This window comes from Peromyscus californicus, unplaced genomic scaffold (assembly GCF_007827085.1).
Source record: "Peromyscus californicus insignis strain IS unplaced genomic scaffold, ASM782708v3 Scaffold_8__1_contigs__length_139910024, whole genome shotgun sequence".
NCBI lineage: Eukaryota > Metazoa > Chordata > Mammalia > Rodentia > Cricetidae > Peromyscus > Peromyscus californicus.
In genome coordinates this window covers 93,476,827-93,491,081 of record NW_026294606.1, presented here as the reverse complement: position 1 = coordinate 93,491,081, position 14,255 = coordinate 93,476,827, and the positions used below count along the sequence as shown (strand labels likewise).

At 54.2% G+C, this 14,255-nt stretch overlaps 1 protein-coding gene across 1 annotated transcript in view; it reads left to right on the top strand.

Annotated features, from left to right (window-relative positions):
- The first annotated feature begins 849 nt into the window (after positions 1–849).
- The window catches only part of Cmip (c-Maf inducing protein), a 200,765-nt gene continuing 187,359 nt past the window's right edge, over positions 850–14,255 (top strand). The window contains exon 1 of the mRNA XM_052729705.1: positions 850–1,208. Within this exon, the coding sequence (XP_052585665.1) occupies positions 909–1,208 (300 nt within the window). The 5' untranslated portion in view covers positions 850–908. The remainder of the gene's footprint in view (positions 1,209–14,255) is intronic.

Sequence of the window (14,255 nt, the reverse complement as noted above, 5' to 3'; positions counted from 1 at the left end):
ATGGCCCAATCTGGCCATCCTTGGGGAAGCAGTTTGAATTGGGGAGGCGGTCTCAGGGTGCAGCGGGCAGCACCCCAGCTTTCAGTTCAGCCTTGGACTGGGAAGGGGAAGCACTGGTCTGCATCCTCTCGATCATGGGGCAGACTTTATTTCCCAAGCCCAGCCCAGCCCAGGATGGTGGGGTGGCTAGGGGCTCAGGGCTCGGTTGTGCACCCTCGGGGGCGCGGCCCGCGTGACGTCCCCCTGCACACTGCCCACATTCCGGGGCGCGGCGCGAGGACTGTCGAGGCTCGCCCAGCCCTGGCCCCCTCCCCAGAGGCCGCCGCTCCCGTCGGGCCGCGCCCGCCTCCAAGTCCCCGCCCGGGGCCCGGCCCATCCCGGACTCCGCCCGCCCCGGGGAGGCCGAAGCCGCTGTTGCCGCCATTGACGTCAGAGGGCGGGCACATGACCCCGCGGGGACCAATCGCGCGCGCCAGCCTCCCGCAATCTCCCCGGCAGCCGGCGTGGCCCCCGCCCGCAGCACACACTAGCGGACGGACGCGGACACACGCACCGCACAGCGCGCCCGCGCGAGGCCGAGACACGCCCGCGCCCGCCGTCCCCGGCGCCGCCCCCAACCCCCGAGGACCCGATCCTCTCTGCGCCCCGCGATCGCCCGCCGCCAGCGCCGCAGTCGCCAACCCGTTCGCGCCGGCATGCGCCCCAGCAGCTAGAAGGAAGCAGCCCAGGAAGCGCCCCGCGCGCACCCGCCCGCCCCCGCGCGCTCCCGTTCGTCCCCGCGGGGCGCCCCCAGCCCACGCCCCCCCACCTTCCCGGCGGTGGGGGGGTGCGGGCCCTCCGCGGGGGCCCCGCCGGCCCGGCCCCACGCCAGCCGCGATCGCGCGCGCGGCCCCCGCCCCGGCGCGGCCATGGATGTGACGAGCAGCTCGGGCGGCGGCGACCCCCGGCAGATCGAGGAGACCAAGCCGCTGCTAGGGAGCGACGTGTCGGGCCCCGAGGGCACCAAGGTGATGGGCGCCGTGCCTTGCCGCCGGGCCCTGCTGCTGTGCAACGGGATGAGGTACAAGCTGCTGCAGGAGGGCGACATTCAGGTCTGTGTCATCCGGCACCCTCGGACCTTTCTCAGCAAGATCCTCACCTCCAAATTTCTGAGGCGCTGGGAGCCGCACCACCTAACGCTGGCCGACAACAGCTTGGCATCCGCCACGGTGAGTGGCCCTGCGTGGCCGTGGAGCTCCCCAAGCTGGGGTCCCCCGGGACCGAGGCACCCCCGCTGGCTGCCCCCGAGCGCGCGGCCCCCGGGTCCCGGCCTGCGCGCGGAGCTGGACTAGAACCTCCAGACCTGATCCTCCAATGCAGGCTGGGGAGCCCTTCTTCGTGTTCTGGACACTTAGCCCACCCGGACTGAGTGATTGGGGACTTTTGCCAGAGCGCCTGCGTTTCCGATGGCTGGGACCCGGGGTGAACCGTAGACTGGGCCCTAGGGTAGTGGTGTGTTGTTCCGTTTCCGAACCCGTTGCCCATCTGGATTTGAGCTACAGGAGGAAAACAAAACACAGCCCTCTCCTCCATAAAAACCGTAACCCCCCCTCCCAACCCCCCAGCGCCAACAATTTCCAGAAAGCAACTCCTGCGCTTGCTTTGGCTTTCCTTTATTCTTTTTTTCTGCCCGGCCTGGCAAGGCAAAACCGGGTGCCTGCCCTTTCTGAAGACCTCTTTCGCACGTTGGGAGGTTGGAGGGGGGAGGGGGTCGAGGTCCAGGACCCGGACCCGCTCAGGCCCTGGGGGTAGTCGAGTTCTCTGGGTAGAACTGGGTAGAACGCTGCCCAGCCTGCCCTTGCGTTGTCTGTGGAGCGTGTGTAAGCATGTTTTGTGGCTGCGTCCTGTTTTGTTAGTTTTTTGCTGTGTGGCCAGGGCCGGGTCAGCTGGATGAGATGGAGAAAGGAGGATCTTACTAGTTGCTTTCGGAAATCGAATCTGCAAATGGTGGCCTTCTTCCTCCTGGGGACAGACAGCTGTGGTGGGGTCGAGGAGGGGGAGTGGGGGCGGTGGGCAGGGCCTAAACAGGATGCTTTGTGTTTTCCAACAAGGGCAGTTTCAAATACAGGCTCTGGCTGGGCCTTAGCTTGGCGCTTGGGCACCCATCTTTGTAGGGGCCCCCTTCTTGTCTAGAATGTACACGTCCCCCCATGGCAGACTCCATGGTGTTTACTAAACACCATGGGAAAGGGTAGAATCCACTGCCTGCTCACACCTGTGCCAAGAAAGCCCAGCCAGGAAACAGGGTGTTGCTTACATGCATGCCACAAATGTGTAGCGTGTGTAGACATTTCCTCGGCATCCATGTTCCCCTTGGTGGTGTGTCACAGGCTGTGACACATGCTCCTAAGAATGGGAGGGGGAAAAAGTTAGCCTAGACTCCATACTCCTTGAGTCTAGTTCCCCTTCCCACTCTTGAGAGCACTGTGGCATATGAGGACTTTTATTCTGAATTTTGGGTCTGATGTGCTTAAAGCACCTATTTTTTTTTTTTTTTTCTATGCTCTTCTGGGCATGCTGGTGCAGTAACTGCAGACTTTCCCCGGGAGGATTGAGGGTTGCCGGAGGCGGCCCAGTCTTCTCCCAGATCGGTGGTGTGTGTTCTTAAACCTTCTTTTGAGTCATAGGCCTCGGCCTTGATTTTCATTTGATTGGCCAGTCCTGGGGCTTTCGCGTCCCAGAGGTGGTTGGTAACCTTCCCTGGGCTCTGGAGCCCCCCGAGTCTGGTTTTAGCATTATTACCTGCTTGAGTTGAGCTGGGCGGGGGCTGGGGGGGTCCTTTATTAGGCTCTGTTCTTTCTCCAGCCCTCCTTCCAAATGCAGAGGCGTTTTCAGGGAAGGACAGTAGTTGAGAGGGATAGTGACCTGCTGTAGGAAGGACAGGACATCCCCTGGCCCTCCAGGGCACCGCCATGGTGTGGCTAGCTGATCTTCCTGCTTTGGGAGAGGCGAGCTCTAGAGACAAGAGGGCCCCCTACTTTCCCGGGCTGCTCAAGAGGTCTGTCTGTTTGAGAGAGTCAGAAAGGACTCAGGCCCGCGAGCCTGTAGCAGCCAGGGTCCCTTCTATCCTTGGCCAGCTGCGGTCTGGGGGTCACCTCTGAGGAACACCAGAGTCCTTCGTGTGGCCCTAGGTTATCTGAGGAGCAAGTTGGGTCTTGGCAGAGCCTTGTTCTCTGATAGAAAATAGGGACTAAGGAACCGGGAGGAAGTGTCTCACAGGCTGCCATAATCCTGCCCTTCCTTTTCTTCACCTGGTAAGAGGGAATTCCTTCAGGGGAGCGTTGGCTTTGTGGGGGCGTCAATGGGGGCCTCCAGTGGAGGCCTCTAGTGGAGGTGTGTGGCTCCCCTACCCCCAGGGCCTGTGTGGATGGAGGTGTGGCCACCAGGGCCTGGAGCAGTGGCCTCCAGACCAGAGGTGGGGTTAGGGTTTGCTGCTATGGATCTTGTCCCATGTTCAGATATCGGTGGTGTCCACTCCTTGGCAAGTGGAGGAGCCTCCTCGGGGCTCCCTTAGGCCTGGGCATTATGTAACCTGTCTGCATTTTATAGTGCGGCCCAACCACTCTGTTGAGAAATATTTGCTCAAATGAAACAAAGGTGGATTTGAGTGCAGTTCATTCCCAGAAAACCCTTTGCAGCCACTAGCCCAAGCCTCGAGTTGCCCATGCAGAAGCGTGTCTCGCAGAGCGCTGAAGTGTGTGTTACTCCTAGGAAGCCCAGTTCAGAACTGTCTGGGAATTATCCAGTTAACTGTGTGGGCTTCAGGAACGGGACCCAGAGTGACTGATCTGGATTCAAACCGGTCCACAAAGAAACCACTCCTTTTTGCCCAAACCATCCACTGAGTCGGCTGTCTACACTGATTCAGTTACCTGAATCGTGAGGGATACGAGAGGCTTGGACCCCAGCTGTACCAGGCTAGGGTATCTCTAAGCCAAGTTTCTGGGGTCTCCTGGTCCCTCCTGGCATGCATCTCCAGCTGGTGACACACTTAGTGTGGAAATCTCTTGGTTCCCTGGGGAGGGAGACCCGAACAGGAATCTCTGGTGCCATGGGACCTGACCCCCCTCCCCTGACCTGGCTGTAAACTTTGCCCTCCGTGGGGTCAGGTCAGGGCTTGCCCCGTGCTGTTGTCTACTAGGCCAGTTACTGATTAAACCCTTGCAGAAGCAGCAGCATGCCTGACATAGGCCAGGTTTGATGGGCCTAGGAGACTTTGGATCCTTTGGAACCAGAATGCTCGTCAACAAAGAGGAAGCTCTCCAGCTTCCGTGGGAGGGGGTCGTGCGGAGGGGGGTACCTCCTGGGAGGCAGAGGCCGCACCTTCTTGGGGAAGGGCCCTGCCCGCCCACACCCGCCCGATTCTCTTTCCTCATTTACACTTCCCCATCCCTGGGATCTTTCTGGACTCAGGGTGGCTGCCCACCCTGTGTGTGTTATAGGTTGAAATCGGCAGCCAGCCCAGGCTTTTGTGGACGTGTTCCTATTGGGGAGGACAGGAATCCATCTTGCCATTCGTGGCTCGGCTAAATTTGATCACCTGCTAGACCGTGTTTGTCTTTTGTCTACATGTAGCCTTTGTTTCCCCTGCGCCAAAGAAGTGCAGAAAGGCACCTTACCTTTCGTTTCATGTCGCCGTTGAAAACAAACCAGAACAAAACAAAAACCAAACAGACGACGGCTGAGGCCCACGGTTTCAGAATGGTGGGTCTAATCCCCCAGGTCCTTTCTGGGTTTACCGCGCAGGGATTCGGACACAAGGGGACAGGATAGCCTTCTTTATTCTCGAGCCTCGTTCCTCCAAGGCTGCCTGCCGCTTGCATTGTCTCCGGGAATCTGGTCGGGCGAACAGAAGCCGCCTTCGTTTCTGTCCGGGCCTTTTTTTTTACCCCCTCTGTAGTGTCTGAGCATCCATCCTATGAACTTGGAATTTGTTTCAGCAAAAGACGCTTCTGAGAGCTACGGTGTAGTCATTTCCTAGCTAAGTGTCACCTCCAGGTGCTGGGATCTTTTCCTTGAGAATTAAACCCTCCAGTCCCCAGGGACCCCATCTATGTACACGCTAATGCCTGTGTGCTAAGGTTTTTCTATTTTGCCATATAGGTCCTTCTTCTGTGTGCCCATTCTTCCCTCCGTTTATGATTCTGGCATTTAGTAAGCACTTTTTTTTTTTTTTTTTTTGTTATGTCACAAGTAGATTTTGGAGTGCATCAGATTTGTTTTGTAGAGAGTTGTGTGTTCAGAGATGGGGGCAGGGATGGCACAGGCAGGAGCAAGCATACAGCATTCTCTGTGACCAGGTGGTGTGGCCTGCCTTCCACAGGCTGTAGGAAGTCGGTGCATTTTGAGGAGAGATGCTCTGTCGGGCCACTGGTGCCCTTCCAGGTAATGAGTGTTTTGCTGTGCGGCAATGTACTCTCTCCTACCAGGCCACAAGGGAGGGAGTCTTGTGCTAAGAGTCTGGTTTTGGGGACCCAGGGTGGCTTGTGTGTGGTCCTGTTTGCTCACTTGGTAGAGGGAAAGGACTTTCTTGGGGGCATTTTTGTGGGGAGCACAGGAGCTGAATCATCCCAAAGGCAAAGTGCCCCAGGGTACCCCACCGCTGGCCACCTCCTCCTTGCGCTCTCCAGGGGGACCAGCCTGGTATTTCATCGGAATGGATATTTGAGATGGACTAGTTACGCCTTTGATTAAAGGATTAAATGAGACAGAGTCGGGCAGCCTAGCCTTCCTTGTCCCCGCTGTGGGGCAGAACAAACTTGGGTTTTACTGTAGTCACGTGCAGCAGGGCTGGAGCCTGAGGTTGCAACTTCCGGGCTGTGTAACTTTGGGCAGCTTGCTTTCCCTGAGGGGCCTTGCTTTGTCTCCACGTGTAGGGTGACAATTGCGTCTCACTTATTATGGTGACAGTTGAGCTGTTGACACTGGTTCTGGTGAACACCGGGTAGAAGGGCGGCCAGCAGAGTCAGAAACAGTTTCTATGGCGAGAGTCCCCTGAGTGAGCTCTGTAGAAATGGAAGGATTATGGGCAGCCGAGATGGCTGAGCACTTAAAGACAGGACACCGCCAAGCCCCACTACCCGAGTACAATCCTTGGGACCACGTGGTGGAAGGAGAGACTTCCATAAGCTGCCCTGACCTCCACACACGTGAACATGTCTCCTACTCCCTACACCAAAAAGGATTCTCTCTCTCTCTCTCTCTCTCTCTTTTTTTGTGGCGGGGTTTCTCTGTGTAGTCCTGGCGGTCCTGGAACTCACTCTGTAGACCAGGCTGGCCTCGAACTCACAGAGATCCGCCTGTCTCTGCCTCCTGAGTGCTGGGATTAAAGGCGTGTACCACCACTGCCTGGACTAAAAAAAAAATTTTTTAAAGGAAAGATCTTTGCTATTTTTTTGTTTTTTTGAGACAGGGTTTCTCTGTGTAGTTTTGGTGCCTGTCCTGGATCTCACTCTGGAGACCAGGCTGTCCTGGAACTCACAGAGATCCGCCTGGCTTTGCCTCCCGGGTGCTGGGATTAAAGGTGTGTGCCACCACTGCCCAGCTAGATCTTGGCTATTTAAAAAGAGGTACACAGAGCACTTGGGAAAGTTAGGAGTGTCTGCAGAACCACTGAATATGAGGCAGTGGGCATTTTAGAATTTCTCAAGGGGTACTTAAAAATCCCCAACATATATACTACGTGTGTGTGTTGTGTGTGTGTGTGTGTGTGTGTGTGTGTGTGTAATTGAATCATCGTGCACTTTACCAAATGTATCCAAAGCGTAGGAAGAGGCTGCAGCCTTACCTCATGCTCCCAGAATCCTCAGTGGTCCTCTTTCAAGGCAAAACCTGTAGCCTGTTTTCTGATCATGAACAAATGGTTCTGCGTTGTTACTACTAGTCCTTGGAGGCTGTTTGGAGTTCACTTTAGATCCACACACGTGTGACTGCCCCGTTCTTTTCTCACTGCTATGTAATTTTCCCATCTTGAAGTGTACTGTACTAATGTGGTGGGCAGACCAGTTCCTCTGTTGCTGGGCATTTCCTTTGTCTCAGTTGTTGGCTGTTATGAACAAGGCACTTCCCATTTTTATAAGCGGAATTGTATCTGTTTTAACAGTCTCAGTGTTTGCCTGCTTTCTTGGGGAGTCGGGGGCATGCATCAGTCTGGCAAAAAGTCACCAGGAAGTGGGTTCCCACAGGATCCATCTGCCAGCCCTACCACCAAGCTGAATGAAGAGAGTGCCAGCTACATTCATCTCCACCGTTAGGACAGGGGTCTGGGCTGCTCCAACTGAGAGCCTTGTTTTTTTCTGCCTTCAGACTTCCTGTTTTCCTCAGGATGGAAGCCAGGTGGCTAAGCCCCATAATAGAGAAAGGGGGAGTGAGGATTTCTCTTCCTCTCTCCTCATTCTGATGAACAGGTATCCAGTGTGTCCCTAGGGTGTGGAGGGGTCGGTATACCTTTGAAAAGGACACTTTACTCCCTGCCTGCAGAGCTCTAACCAGAGGTGCCTGCTGTATATGATACGTATAATCTCCAGACTGAGGGGGGTGGCAAAGCAGAGATTTCTGGGGTTGAAATTGTTCCTGTCTTAAGGATCCACCTCCTCACCTCTGCCATGGGTAAGATGTGCTGTGTATGGGGAGAGAGCCGGGAGGAGACGAGGCTGTGACACAGACTTGACATCAGACAGGTGATCGGGAATCCTGCCTCTGCAGCTTCCCAGATGACTTGCCTTATCCGTAGAGGGAGGATTGTGAGGACTTCCTTCATGATGTCGGGGTTACGGGAGGCAGGTATTCATTCAATAGAGAAATCCCACTGCTCTGGGTGCTTGGAAGACAGCAGGATAGTCAGACCAGTAAGCAGGAGGCCTAAGTAAGGAGTCTGTAGGTCAGGGAAGGTGTAGCATCTCTATCTGGGGGAAGGGCGTTTCAGGTGGGGGGACAGGGTAAATGCACATGCCCTGAGGCCAGAGGCTGGCATTTAATAAATGCCCAGTGTTCACTTTCCTCTCCTCTCCAGCGGACTGGTTTATTTATTTATTGTTTATTTTTTTTAAACCCTGCCATCTTAGCACTCAGGAGGTTGAGGCAGAAGGATTGATACTGGTTTTGAGGTTAGCCTGGGCTGCATAGTGAGACCCTGTCTCAAAATTTTTTTTAAGATTTTTTTTTCAGCAAGCATCTAGAATGGTCAAGATGCTAGGCAAATAGGCTGCTGCTTGTCCCCGGAAGTTTCATTCTAGTTCCCCTCTCCTTCCCTCCCTCTCCACCTCTCTTTTTCCCTTTTCTTTTGAAAACCAGCTTCTTTCGAATGAAGAGTGAAGAACAGCTTTGTCTTAATGCTCTGAGAGGGTCTTAAATTACTCAGCCTGGCAGGATGTTTTTTTTAAAAGCCATCTCCCTTGGTTGAATAACCGGGTTCCAAGGATCCCAGGATTTAGAGTCCCTGGAGTCCCTGCTGGCTTTGCAGGTGGGGCTGGGCTGATGGGAAGCGAGGCGCCCCAAAGACCCCTGAGATGAATCAGCAGTGGGGGTGCCCACAGTCGCCTCCCGTCCTGGCCTTCGCCCTCTTGTTTTCTTGGCTGTTATCAGCAGTGAGTATTAGGCTGTGGAACTAGGCAGGTGAGCTGGCTCCTCCAGTCTGCAGGTGGGCGGTCCTGTGGCAATGGGCTGGGAAGCAGGTGCTTGCTGGGGCTGGGCTCACTAGGTCTAGCTCAGGAGAGGTTACCTGTGGGGAACCAACACCTGGACTTGTGTTGGTTTTCGTGAGTGTCCTGAGGCAGGCAGTCCTGGACTCTCGAGACATCAAGAATAGCTAAAGATAGCAGGCCTGGCTTCTCTGCTTCACACTCTGGCTCCCTGGCCAGGTTGGTTGAATAAACTTACTTTTTCCAGGCCCAGCTAGAGGATGTGTCAGCCAGGGCAGATTAGCTGTGTAACAAACAGCCCCTCCACCTGGCTGCAGGCAGTGGTTTCTTCTTACTCATCACAGTCCCAAGGAATCTTTGGCACGACACTGCCTCACTTATCTCCTAGGTACCTGGCCTCCTTTGTACTTTGTTCCAGTCTGGGCCTCCTTTAGGTCCTCTGTGGGGATGGGGGCGGGCCAAGAAGAGGGCCAGGACCGCACTTGAGCCCAGGTGAGGCTGGGAAATGTGCTTTAGAGGTGTGTCTTGGTTCTGCTGTGGTGGAGTATATCTGTAGTCTCAGCACTTGGGAGTCTAAGGCAGGAGGATCACTAGTTTGAGGCCAGCCTAGGCTACACAGGAAGTTTTAGGCCAGCCTGAGCTACAGAGAGATCCTATCTCAAATAAGCAAATGAAAACAAACTAACAAAACAAAATAGATGATACTTAGGAAGAAGGGAGCCCTTGAGGAGCAGTGGCTACCCAGCGTGACATGCAACAGTGGCCTTGAGGTCCCCAAGGCACAGGCAGCGCAGCTGCTTAGCATGAAAGGGACTTGGAGGCCGCTGTTCGGCTCTGAATTTGCTGTTCTTTGGTGAGGAACCGTGGAGGAAAGGAAGCCTGCTGGAAGATGTGTAGAGCAAGATGTTCAGGGAGCAGTGACCGTTGTCATTTACCTGGTGTGTGTGGGTATCGCACTCACCTGGTTTTCAGAGTGAGCCCATGGAGGTGGTTTTCATGAGATGGGAGGAAGAAGAGTCAGTCAGGGGGCAGAATCAGGTGTGAGTCTGAACTGATTGCCAGATACAGTGTAATGAGTGTGAGTACCACAAGTACTGTGCTCATAGTGAGTATTTAAGACACTCACTTAGAGCTGGGTGGTGGTGGTGCACGCCTTTAATCCCAGCAGCACTCGGGAGGCTGAGGCAGGTGGATCTCTGTGGGTTCGAGGCCAGCCTGGTCTGCAGAGCGAGTTCCAAAGCGACACAGAGAAACCCTGTCTGGAAAAACCAAAAAAAAAAAAAAAAAAAAAAAAGACACTCATTTAGAGAGTGAGTGCTCCCCAGGTACTGTGCTCACAGTGAGTACTTAAGATACTTAGAAAGTGGCCGGGCGGTGGTGGCGCACGCCTTTAATCCCAGCACTCGGGAGGCAGAGCCAGGCGGATCTCTGTGAGTTCAAGGCCAGCCTGGGCTACCAAGTGAGTCCCAGGAAAGGCGCAAAGCTACACAGAGAAACCCTGTCTCGAAAAACCAAAAAAAAAAAAAAAAAACTTAGAAAGTGAGTGTTTCAGGTACTGTGCTCACAGAGAGGAAGTACCCCCAGGTACTTTGCTCACAGTGAGTACTTAAGACAGTCACTTAAGAGAGTGAGTGCTCCAGGTACCATGCTCATGAAGAGGAAGTACCTCAGGTACTGTGCTGACAGGGAGTACAGTGGAGGAGGCCACCATAGTCTTCTCTCCAAAAGGGCTGGATGTGCCTAAGTCATTGTACAGTGTGGGGTGAGCAGAGTACATGTCTTCGGAGGTTTGTTCCTCTTCTTGTAGTCTGGGGGAAGAGTGTTGGCGATCTTGCAAGTAGGTGGCTTTAGGAAGACCCTTTGTTTATTTAATTAAATCTTTTAAAAATATTTTATCAGTAACGATTATTGTGTCTGCCTGTGTGTGTGCATGTATGAATGTGCCATGGCACGTGTGTGGTCAGGGCAGAGCTTTTTTGAGGGGTCGGCTTGCTTGTTTACCTTGTTTCTGATGCAGGGCGTACACACTCCAGGGTAGCTGCCCTGCAGGCTTCCAGGCGGTTCTCCTGTCCCCCCTTGAGTGCTGGGATTACAGATGCACAGTGTCTCTCTCATCCAGCGTTTTTTAAAATGTGACTTCTGGGGATCAAACTCAGGTTGTTCACCTTACGAGGCTAGTGCCTCCCCCCCACCTTGCCACCTCCCCAGCCTTAGGGAGGCCTTTGTGGTGGGATTGGAAGTGGTAGAGGAAAGGCTGGTGGTCAGAGTGGACAGAAGGACGGGTGAGCCAAGGGCAAAGGTAGGAGGGGCAGTGGCACATTTTATAAGGCCGTGTGGTTGTGGGTAGCACAGCCCTGTGCACAAGTGTGAGAGATAGAGGGATGGATGAGATGTGATCTGGGGTAGTTGGAGTAGGGGAGCCCTGATGGCTGCTTTACTGGGCAGGTAGGGTTTACTTACATACAGAGATTGGGGACTCCAGGCATGTCTGAGTCACCAGGGTCAGGAAATTAGTTACAGTAGTGACCAGGCAGAGGCCACTCCGCATGGGCCGTTGTTAATGACTCTCACAGCCCTTGTCAGTTATAGTTACCCTCTATTTTACAGCTGGGGAGACTGAGGCAGTGCTTCCCAGCCGACTTCCTCCTTATGGGTGGATGAATAAATGGAGCTGTTTGCTCCCTAGCTAGGAGTCCTCTCCTGTTGAAAGGGGGTGGCCACACCACTGAGGAATGTGTTTGTGCCTCCAGCTCTCCATATCCCTGCAGCCCTTGTGCCTCTCGGGCCATAGGGGCAGCTGCTGGAGATCTGGAGATCTTGGAGATCCCCGCCTACTACCTACAGTGTGCTTGAAGAACTCCCACCACAGTGTGAGGCACCATGCATAGCTCCCAAACACCCCTTCCTGTCCCTCTTTGAGGCCTGGGAGGAGGGGAGGTCCAGGCCAGCCCTGTTGGGCTCCATCCAAAGCCAGAGGATGGATGGGCACTTTGCAGGTGACCAAGGGTGTCTCTGCTTTGTGTCCGCAGTGGAGGAAGTTCAAGGGGTGGCTGGCAGTGGGGGCAGGGCTGCCTGTTACAAAGGGGAACAAGGTCTTGTTTTGCTCTGGCTGGTTCTTGGTTCATCAGGGTTCGCCAGTCTGCAACAGGCTCTCTTCAGGGGTGGGCAAGTGATAATTGCTGCTGGACTGGGGGATCTAGTAAGCCAGGCGGATCACAGAGCCCAAGAGCACACTCAGGATGGCAGACAATGATCCAGGTGGTACTGATAACTTCCTCTAGGGTCTCTTGGTCCTTTGTATTTGAACACTTAACTTTGCATCAGCCCCATAAGGCAGGAGGGGAGACTTCAGCGAATGCTCCTGGTACTGTGCTTACGAGTGAGTGTCTCTTGAGAGATTAAGGTTATAATCAGGCAACGTGGCTTCCAAATCAGTGGCCTCCAAATTCTACCGTGACTCCATAGGATCCTGACAGCAAGGCCTGAGTCACCAACAAGGTACCAGTAACAGCAGCTTCCCTTACACACTGCTTACCATGTGTCTTATCACTCCAACCCCTTCCAATAAAAGAGTTCCCCAATCTTCATGACCACTGTGAGGTGGTGCCCGTTTTACAGATGAACATCTCAAGAGCATCACTATGTGTGGCTGGTGAGCAGGGCTCTAGAGCAGCAGCTCTCAACCTGTGGGTCACGACCCCCTAGGAATCTCCCATATCAAGATATCCTGCTTATCAGACGTTTACATCACGATTCATAGCAGTAGAAAAATGACAGTTATGAAGTAGCAACGAAGTAATTTTATGGTTGGGGGTCTCCATAACCTAAGGGACTGTATTAAAGAGGATTATGTGGGCAGAGCAGGGGGCTTCACCTGGGTGGAGAGGGACCCTGGAGACCCCCAGAGACTGAATCTGCCACCCAGATAGCTTTCTGAAGACCCATCTCAGTAGACACATGCAGGTAGCTTGCATCTTCGCTGCCCCTTGTTGCTCTGGGGACAGCTACTCAACTCAGCCTCGTAGAGCCTCAGTCTATCACCTGAATTGGCCTTAAGGGCTGCCCCATTCCAGCTGACCCTGATGTATTAGCCAATACCAGCATGCCGGTTAGTGGCCATGGAGTGGTACCCTACCTCCCTCTTTACCCTCAGGGATCCCATGGGCTTTGGCGCTTCTAACTGCTTCTTTGTTCTGCCCAGAATTCTGTCAGCCACTCTGATCTCTGATAGCCTTTTAGGGTCATCTTGCCTGCTTGTAATGGGGCGTGCTCCCTTGTAGATGACTCTTGCCTTGTAGATGACTCTTGCCTTGTAGGTGACTCTTGCCCTCTCTTGATCAGCCTCTTTACCAGCTGTCCACTTCCCTGCTTTAATAACAACACATCGCTGAGGACAGTCTTATGAAATAGAGGAAGAAAAACCTTCCCCTCAACCCTACCGCCCTGCAGGGAGCCATGACGCCATGTTGGGAGAACCAGCTCTGCTCTGTGTAGCGAGGAATCCCATGTTCTCCCTTCCACGTGGGTTCACATGACTGTCAGTGACCACAGAGCCCAGCGTTGGCCCCTATGTATCTTGGTGTCTTGTCACGAAGGTTAAGTCCCTTGAGTGTTTACCGTCTGCTAAGTGGTGGTCACATGCCAACTCAAGGTACTCATCTGGCCACTCTTGTCATGGGGCCCAGTCAACTGTGGCATCAGAGCCGTCCCGTGTACTATACTGTGTTGAGCAGCATCTCCGGCCTTGACCTGCTAGTCGTCACCACGCTGCTCACACTAGGAGCTGCCTCACGGTCCCTTCCCTACTGAACATAGCACCCATGATTGATTGAGAGCCCTTCGGCTTCCTCACAAGTCATCATCAGCCCCGTCTGTGAATTCCCATATTTTGGAGAAGTCGCTGCCCATGGCAGAGCTGGGCCTTCTTTTTTTTTTTTTTTTTTTCGAGACAGGGTTTCTCTGTGTAGCTTGGCGCCTTTCCTGGATCTCGCGCTGTAGACCAGGCTGGCCTCGAACTCACAGAGATCCGCCTGCCTCTGCCTCCCAAGTGCTGGGATTAAAGGCGTGCGCCACCACCGCCCGGCTAGCTGGGCCTTCTTATCCTCACCCCGGTCACCTTGTTTCTTCAGTACTGTCTCCAGGGAGTCACGGGAACTGTGGGTGCAGGAGAGTCAGCCCCCTTTCCCATGTAGTATGGAGCCAAGAACCCAGGAGGGAATCCAGGCTGGCAGAGTGTTAGCAAGCCACCCACCCTTGATTCTTCCCTGTGACCCACTGCTGTTCCTGCCTTGGCTGATGACTCAGGACTTTTTTGTTTGTTTGTTTGTTTTTGTTTTGAGACAGGGTTTCTCTGTGTAGTTTTGGTGCCTATCCTGGATCTTGCTCTGTAGACCAGGCTGGCCTCAAACTCACAGAGATCCACCTGGCTCTGCCCCCTCCAGTGCTGGGATTAAAGGCGTGCGCCACCAGCGCCCTTCGAGTCCTGTGTCTTTGAGGGATAATTGAACCACATGGAGAAAAGAGAGCAAAGGGAAGATTTTGGAGCTGTGGGTGGGTCCTGCCAGTAGGCTCCATACA